General features: G+C 43.5%; 2 protein-coding genes across 2 annotated transcripts in view; one reads left to right on the plus strand and one right to left on the minus strand.

The window, feature by feature from the left end:
* The window catches only part of LOC139477799 (endoglucanase 4-like), a 26,782-nt gene extending 20,348 nt beyond the window's left edge, over positions 1 to 6,434 (plus strand). Inside the window, exon 18 of the mRNA XM_071260216.1 lies at positions 6,370 to 6,434. Coding sequence (XP_071116317.1) covers positions 6,370 to 6,434 — 65 coding nt within the window. The remainder of the gene's footprint in view (positions 1 to 6,369) is intronic.
* A 1,693-nt stretch (positions 6,435 to 8,127) lies between these two features.
* LOC139477798 (lactosylceramide 1,3-N-acetyl-beta-D-glucosaminyltransferase A-like) lies at positions 8,128 to 9,147 on the minus strand. Its single transcript, XM_071260215.1, has one exon. The coding sequence runs from the start codon at positions 9,145 to 9,147 to the stop codon at positions 8,128 to 8,130; it is 1,020 nt and encodes a 339-aa protein (XP_071116316.1).
* Between the last annotated feature and the right edge of the window lie 334 nt (positions 9,148 to 9,481).

The following is a 9,481-nucleotide window of genomic DNA, read 5'->3' on the forward strand; positions in this document are numbered from 1 at the left end:
GTAGTGACAACATACAATAAACTGCGGTTATATCGAACTCAAAGGGGCCACTAATTTTAGTTCGTTATAACCGTAGTTCGTTATAATTATATATACAGCATATATGCAGCAAATATACAGCAAATGGACGGGATCAAAACACATTTCGTTATATCCGTTAGTTTGTTATAAGCGTGTTCGTTATAAACGTAGTTTACTGTATTTATTTATCGTTTGTTAATGTACACATTGAATACTCCGAACATTTATAATACAATACAACATTTAAGGACATTACCTTACACCACGAGACATGCGGGCGCAATTCAAATCAAAATTTCCGGATAAGTTTTCTTCATTTATACAGTGTTGGTTCCAAGCGAAATCTTTAGATATGGCTTAATAACGAGTAGACAACGTTGAGTTACAGGTTCATATCTTGGGTTAATAAATGCGAAGCGTTTCGAATGTGATATAATATACTCATAAAGAGAAACGCAAGTCGTGTATGCAGTATACATGTTATATATTTTCAACAGTAAAGACAAGAAATACTAACAGGGCAAGAGTGACAAAAAAATTACTGAAGACAGTTTAATGGATTCAAAGGCAGATGACATCATTGTTTTTTCTTCAAATGTTAAGGGCTTACACAGTTTCGGGTCAATACCCAAAATGTCAGTCAATACCTGGTGTGACCACCATTAGCATTGATCACTGCCACACATCTCCTGTACATTGAGTGGATCAGACGATTTGTGAAGACCCTAGGGATCCTCCTACACACACCCAGAGCAGCTGTGCGTTGTTCATCGGCAGTTGTAGGGATTGGGCGCCCATTGTGCAGACACCTTTGAACCTCATCCCACAAGTGTTCGATGGGGTTCAGATCAGGGCTCAGTGCTGGCCACGGTAGAACGCGGATGTTGTGTTGTTGCAGAAAGGCCATGGTAGTTCTGGCAACATGGGAACGAGCGTTGTCCTGCTGGAAAATGTGTTGTCGATGTTGTGCAAAAAATGGAACAACGTGGGGTCTGATCACTTGGTCGATATACCCCTGAGCAGTGACGCCGTGTCCCCGACCTTGACCAACATGCAGAAAGCACATGGGTCCAAGTCCAATCCCTGTCCATATCATGACGCTAGGTCCACCCCATGGATCCCTTTCCACAACGTTTCTGTCAGCGAAACGATCACCTCGACGCCGCCAAATTCCATCTTCCCGAGGCAAGAGAGTTAACTGACTATAAAAGTCCAGTTTCCACTCTTGCCGAACTAGGCTGGTATTATGGAGTTACATTTTGGCTGGACTAACGAGTCTATGCATAGTCCAATCAAAATCGCGCACCGAAATCGAAATCCGGTTCGTAAACTGTCGTGCAGATTTTGGTCGATTGCAGGATTTGCAAAGCATGTGCACCGCCAACTCGTAAGACACGTTTTATCACAATATAGATCTTGATCATTGATCAGATCGTCATGACTGGGCGCCACCATTTTGTGTGAAGCAAACGCAAGTGATACGAGAGGTGGGATCTGATTGGTCCATAGCAGAAGCTTAGAAGGAACATAACTGGTAATAGCCACTGCTGGCACTACGATCGACCCCGGTAATTCCAGCCTAGTTCGGCAAGGGTGGAAACTGGACTTTTAAAGTCAGTTAACTCTCTTGCCTCGGGAAGATGCCAAATTCTGACTCTTCCGTCTGCATGGGAGACACAAAAGCGACTTTCATCAGAGAAGATGACACGACTCCACTCACGATGACGCCAATTGCGATGACCCTGTGCCCACTGAAGTCGTGCTTGTCGATGCCGTGGTTGGAGAACAGGACGACGTGCTGGTCGGCGACATCTGAGCTTGTTGGAACGGAGACGTCGGATCAGTGTCTATTATGTGTTCCTATGGTCTGTCGAGCTCTTTCACTTGCAGTTATGAACGGATGTCGCTGGTGTTGATGGGTAATCTGCCGATCTTGTCGAGGTGTGGTGACCCTAGGACGACCGCTCCGAGGAAGGTCATCTGTGGTTGTATCGTATTGTATAGCATTGTATCGATGCAGGAGACGGTAAATTTTGGCTATGTTAACCTTGAAATGACGGGCAACATCTTGGACAGACTCTCCAGCTTCCAAACGTCCGATATCCTGGTTTCTCTGATTTTGAACTAGGCGTGGCATTGTTGACCAAGGAGTGGTAGGTCCAAGAATCGGCCACAGTTTTATACTCACTACAGTTCGTGACAGCTCGTGCATTTTCGATTTCGCGAGAAATGGGTGCATGATACCCACATATTCATTGAAATGGTGCGTTTTGGCGATTCGTTTTTTATGTTGCGTTTTTACTCGGGGCTTCCAAAATGCAACCCAAAATATTGATAACACCAGCAGGCTTCACTACATGCTAAAACTCGTATCAACTTATGGTTCCGTGTTTGTTCCGTGTTTGTTGCTTAAAACCACTTGCGTTTCTTTTGCGTGTAAGTATACAGTCATCATCTCCATTGATTATATCTGTGTCTGTCTCTGTTGTCCAATATCAAACTAATATATACGTGGCTTTGTCGCAGATGGTTCAAATTCATTGATCATGGCGTTGGTGTCAGCAGGGCGTTATGAACCAAGGTTGTCGGTGACACCTCGTGCTGCTTCCATGAAACATAATATCAATGTCAACATCCTATGCCAGGACGCACACGTGGTGGACATGTACAATCGAAATCTGCGTCAGATTTTTACTAGATAAACATATCATAAACGTATTTTCGATATATGGCTGGGTTACCTGCATGTCTAACAAAGACAAGTTGAATATTAGACCCGAATGTGGTGACACGGTCGTCAAATCAGCTATTCCAATCAGAGGTGGTTTTGTGATTTGAAACCTCTGACTGACCAATCGTACGCGAGTATTTGAGCTCGAGAATTAACTGCGAATTGCAGGCCCACGTGGAACTCGTTTTGCCAATGACACGCGTATAAAGACAATAAACACAAGAGACAACAGAGACAAGATTTAAAACATTCGGGAGTATTCCAGACATTTTCTCCGAAGCTGTGGTAAATCTATCGTTTAGCATGGTCAAGGCCTTATTCAGTAAACGATGATCTAGATAGATACTAGACCGCCTCCGTGGTCTAGTGGTAGAGCGTCCGCCCAGAGAGCGGAAGGTCCGGGGTTCGATCCCCGACCGCGTCATACCAAAAGACGTTAAAAGATGGTATTTGTTGTTACCCTGTCTGGCGCTCGGCATTAAGGGGCTACAAGAAGGACTGGTCGGCTCGGTGTCAGTATACTATGTCTGAGTAGGGTATTCATGTTAAACTGCGGCATGGTATCTCAGTGAGCTAGCACTATAAATCGGCATCAGTCCGGACTAGTACAAGCAGCCACACAAATACACACACGTACATGCACGTCGCTATATATAAGTGCAATAATCTTGGACGCGACGTTAAACCTCATTTCACCTCACCTTACCCAGATAGATACTGACTGCGTTTCCTGCACTCGGTACAGGCTGCGCTGTAAACAGCTGGTAACTTTCTTCGCTCTGTTGGCAGAACAGATTGGTCAGGTGTGAAAGTGGACTAGCACTTGTTCAGTAGATTGGTTTCTCATAGACCTGTCATCTTGTCATAACGGATATTATTTTTAAATTTTGTTGTTGTTGTTGTTGTTCAACGCCACACTGAGCAATATTCCAGCTGTATGACGGCGGTCTGTATATAATCAAGTCTGAACCAGCATAGTCGCCATGTATGGCAAGCATGGGTTGTTGGAGACCTATTCTACCCCGGATCTACACGGGGCTCAAAATTAAGTGCTTGTCGTAAGAGGCGACTATGCTTGTCGTAAGAGGCGACTAACGGGATCAGGTGGTCAGGCTCGCTGACAAGTCATCGTATCCCAATTACGTGGGTTAATGGGCATGATGTCAATCACTGGATTGTCTTGTCGATTTTTTTACAGACCGCCGTCATATACCTGGAATATTGCTGAGTGTGGCGTAAAACAAACAAATATAGTCGGATCTTCATGAGTAAATACCAACTGTTTGTTTTGTTTGTTGTTTAGAGGCGCACTCAGCAGTATTCTAGCTATATGATGCAGTTTTCGCGGAACTCATGTACGGAACTCATGTATGTCAGTGGTATTAGTGTTGTATGATCTGATTCGGGAGCGGGCACGGGTGGCCCAGTCGTTTAAGGCGCCGCAATTCGCTGTGCAGATGTGCGTCTTTTGGGTACGCCAGAGACCTATGATTGTGGGTTCGAATCCCGGTTCGCCCCGATTTTGTTTCTAGGTTTGTCAGCACCATACCCGTTCTCGTGGGTTTCACCGAAAAGGTAAACGTCTGAGACCTACATCACTTCGGGCTTTCCTCCCACATTAAGCTGACTCGCTGTGATATAACTGGAATACTGTTAAGAGCAGCGTTAAACCCAACTCACTCACTCACTCTGATCTGATTCGGGATCTGTTAGGAAAACACTATAGAACAACCCGTAGATCTGAGTAGCAACAACTCAGTGTTAAAGTCGCTTAATGGGGAACCGCATAGAGATTCGTTTAAATACCACAGGTAGAGCTAATATGATTTTGTTTGTTTGTTGTTTAACGCCGCACTAAGCTATATGACGGTGGACCAAACAATCCAGTGATTGACATCATATACACAACATATGTCGTATAATAGCATTTGTCTAGTCGATAACGTACAACCATAGATGCACTCCCATACTGATATTTGTGCTACTTGGATAAATGTTACGTATGTGTTCAATTCCTTTTCAAACGGAAGGAATTTCTGTATCCGTTATGTCCAATCTTGAGTTGCAATTAGTTGGTTGGTTGGTTGGTTGGTTTGTTGTTTAACGCCGCACTCAGCAATATTCCAGCTATATTACGGCGGTCTGTAAATAATCGAGTCTGGACCAAACAATCCAGTGACTAACATCACGAGCATCGATCCACGCAATTGGGATCGATGACATGCATCAACCGAGTCAGCGAAACAGGTCGTGTTTTGCACTAATATATCGTCACTCACCTGTAAACTGCCAATATATTCTCTACTCATATTCTAAATAAGAGAAAATAAGTAGAATCATATAAACTGAAACCTCTCCAGCTGAAGTTGTTTATATTTTAAAGTTTATCTGGAAAATATATCCAAAGATATCAAATAAAGTTAACTACGGTTATAACGAACACGCTTATAACGAACTGACGGATATAACGAACTTACTTTTTAGTCCCGACTATTTGCTGTAGTTAGGGTGTATATATGCTTATAACGAACTACGGTTATAACTAACCAAAACAGTAGTCCCTTCGAGTTAGTTATAACCGTAGTTTACTGCAACATCACGGCGAGAGGCCTTACCCATGTCGGGAATCGAACCCGGGTCTTCGGCGTGACCAGAGAAGGCTTTAACCACTAGGCTACCCGACCGCCCCTTGACGGGAATGTCAAATATTTAACAATGTGTGGTCTCTAACGATATATCAATAGGAAACCCAAAGTTATTCTTTGGCATTTGATTTGGTAACCAAGGAATTATTATTGCATTCAATTTTTCTGAAAAAGGATTAGGTCGCGCCTACTAGCGGACTGTATTTCTCTGATTGGTTGAGTGGGCGGGACGATATGACTGATTTCGTATGTCTGCATGTTGTTTGTGTTAATGATTAACTAGGCAGTCTGTAAAGTTATTATTGTATTTTGACTTCAATATATTCATTTTGCGTTTTGGGGAGCAATACGTTTTTAAAACTGGCACGCTTACAAGGTTAACCTGCAACGCTACGCGGATTTACACGTGTGTACACTGGGGTTTGGACGGGTAACTCGGGTACCCGGGTCGGATGGGTACTGAGTAGGGCCCAGGTACCCACAGGACTACCCGGACACGGGGTTAGTCACGTGATATATTGTTTAATGACAAAAGGTATCTAGAACTCTATGGTTACACTACAAGTCACAAATGTTCGCATTTCCTTTTGACTATGCACCCATTTCTTCTGACGTTTCATATCTTTGAATAAAGATATAACTTGAGTCAACTTCAGTGTATGCATGACTAGATTGTTTAGTAGATGTATCTAAATACGTTTTGCCAGGGCTATGGTATAAAAATTCCCAGTCGGACATTTTGTACCTATTTCTTGAGACCTACAGCGGGTACCCGGGTAGGGTTGGGTAATAGGGGGGTAGGTACCCGGGTAGTAAATTTGGACTCGTCCCAGCCCTAATATACACCCGTCTTTACGTTTACACCCCCATAAACGCAAAATAATACGGAAGTCAATTCTGAAAAATATAGGACTGTATAACATGTATTCGTGCATCTTTCCACCCTGATGTGCCCGTGTTTCTATTTGACAGGTCTCCTTCACCTGGAGATAACCAGCCAGTTTCCAGTTTCTGCTCTCAACAGGTGTTATCCATAACGGATATCCGGTGTGTAGCACGTGGACATAACTAAAATATTTTATTTGAATGTTGCGTTTGTTTTTCCCATGAGTATCTACCGATATATCTCACCGGTAACCACGAGACCGGCTGTTTTATATTCGGGCGTGGATCGAGTCTGGGATGTCATTCTCAGGCTATCCAGAAGAAATGTGTGTGTTTCTGCTTGTACATGTTTGATTTGCATTTCTTAGATTTGTTTGTGTGTTGTTTAACGCCGCACTCAGCAATATTCAAGCTATATGACGCTTGTCTGTAAATAATCGAGTATGGACCAGACGATCCATTGATTAATATCATGAGCATCGATATGCGCAATTGGGATACGATGACATGCATCAACCAAGTCAGCGAGCCTGACCATCCGATCCCGTTAGTCGCCTTTCACGACAAGCATAGTCGCCTTTTATGGAAAGCATGGGTTGCTGAAGACCTATTCTATCCTGGATCTTCTTATATTGCTGGAATATTGCTAATAGGTGTTGAGTGAATTGTCTACACACAAAGCCGCTCCAGGTCTTGGGCGTGACGAGCGAACGCTTTAACCACTGGGCTACCCCACCGCCCCGAATATGTAAAGAAAGTAAAAAATGCTATATAAACTATCCCGGGTTTATGGCGCCTTCTGGTTGTAACGTAACTGCACAGCGAATTGGGCGCTTAGGTATGGTGGCCGAGAGGGGACATCGCTTTCTCGCTCTATCGCTTTCTCGCTTTATCACTTTCTCGCGGTATAGCAATATTCCCTCTTTTGTCCACGATATGGGTCGCATGTGTTTCTATACGATAAAAAGTATATACGTAAAACAACATTCATGAATTGTTAAACCTGACCGCAGTGGGGGGAGGCTGAGGTGGGTTTTAAACATAAAAGAGACCTGCGATTTTTTCAGTCACATTTCAAATTATACATATGGATGGAATGTTGAAATGTTCTCACTATCTACTTCAACATAATATAACAGTACAGACGTAGGTGCTTTTATAACAATCCACGGATTTCTGCGTAATAAATGATTTGATTGATTTATGGCCCTATTTAGGAGTTTTATTGGGTCAAAAGAAGTTAAAAAACACCCGATTCTTTCATATGACTATGGTTAGTCATAAGAGAAAGTGATAGAGCGAGAAAGCGAGAAAGCAATGTCCCTTCTGGGCCACCATACTTAAGCGACTGCGACACATGGTCTTTTAAAGACAATAGTCTTAATAGGGCTGGGACGGGTAACTCAGGTGCTCGGGTGGGGTGGGTACTGAGTAGGACCCGGGTACCCACAGGACGACCCGGACCCGTGGTTTGTCACGTGATATATTGTTTCATGACACAAATTCGCTATATAACTACATGGTTAAACGACGATTTTAAGTCTCTCATGTTCGCATTTCTTCATGACTATGAACACGTTCCTTCTGACTTGACCACATCGTTTTATGCGTGTATCTGAATACATTCTGCCAGGGCTACTGTCAAACTATTCCCAATCGGACATTTTGTACCTATCTCTTGAGACCTACAGCGGGTACCCGGGTAGGATCGGGTAATAGGGGTGTGGGTACCCGGGTAATACATTTGGACACGTCCCAGCCCTATTATTCAACAGACTATTAAGTGTTCCCTACCTTCATTCTGATGCAGACGCTTCAATCATACGTGTATTTTACCAGATGGTTTTATTTCATCGTCCAAACTCCACGTACAAGTCGCCAAAACTCAGGAATGTAATCAATGTCTACAGTCGTTGCTAATACATGACAGTCAGGTTTTCGAAAACATTCCAGCCCCTTTTTTGGCTGCATTTTAAAATCACTTCTCACGAACGCCCCCTGGTGGTGACGAGCATTGTCCAGACGCGACACGACGGTTCCAGTAAAGTACACGTCATCAATCCAAATAAAGGGGGATATGAGAGACGCTTTATACAAATTGGGAATAAGTTTTCCGGGGATGAACACAGCGTACCCTCCACAGTACGTCCACGGGAAATAACGGTAGAATTTGAACACGTCCACATCGACAGCCCACTTCGACTTAATTCGCCAAATCTTCCCGACAGACTCAGTTGCGATGTCGCAGTAAATAAGATCCCGTGCGCGGATGTCCTGTTCAATAGCCAGAAGTTGGTGTGTATTAACAAACGTATCATCATCAATTTTACCAATTAGTTCCACATTCCGGCAGTACAGTGACACCCACTTCAACCCCATTGAAATTTTCAGAGTCAAATTGCGGTAGTCGTCGATGAAATCCCCCTGAACTAAGTCCTTGTGTTCGGCGAACTCCGAAACTATCTTCCTCGCTACAGTACTGTTAGTTACACGTCCTATCAAGAAAACCGCCTTCACGACGTGAGGCAAGAAGAACAATCCGTTCGCGAATGTCGTCCTGAGTATCTGCCTGTGTTTAAAGTGACCTGGTGCACTGTTCACCACAAACAACAGCGAGATGTTCGTCCTGTTAAGACAAGCATCCCTGTTATGGAGAAGGAACTCGGTGTCATATTTCGCTGGATATAAAGTGGAGACTCTCGCAGTTGTCTTTATGCCACTTGCATTGGCGTGTAATCTGGAAGAGTGTTGGCGTATCCTCGTATCTGTAAGCACGACCCATAGTCCGATATTTGTTACGACATGGAGAACAGAAAGAGATATCAGGAATGCCATGCAACCCTTTATCGAAATTCTCCGTACCATTGTAAAATGATGATATCAATGTAGTTCAATGCTGTAGTTCCGAGAGTAACATGTGTCTGCAAGCACGTGCCTCGGTAACGATCTGTTGTCATAGGCCAGCAGCTGACTACATGATTAACAGAGACCCCAACCCCCTTACCGGGGGAGTGTATGATCGGAAAATTGAATTAAAAGCAAATCCCTATATAAACCTCATAGAACCCTGCAAAGATGCAGATTGTTTAACAACCCAGCGTCAAGGATTCATATACGAATCATCAAATCAAACAGCTGGTTTTGATATTAATGGTATTGACTGAATGGTTCAATAATGAATTGTCTGGTACGTTATGGC

Source organism: Haliotis cracherodii, unplaced genomic scaffold (genome assembly GCF_022045235.1).
Source record: "Haliotis cracherodii isolate W230 unplaced genomic scaffold, xgHalCrac1.p SCAF_36, whole genome shotgun sequence".
Lineage (NCBI taxonomy): Eukaryota > Metazoa > Mollusca > Gastropoda > Lepetellida > Haliotidae > Haliotis > Haliotis cracherodii.

Coding starts and splice junctions, on each gene's coding strand:
- LOC139477798 (XM_071260215.1), bottom strand. CDS start 9,147: ATGGTACGGAGAATTTCGATAAAGGGTTGCATGGCATTCCTGATATCT.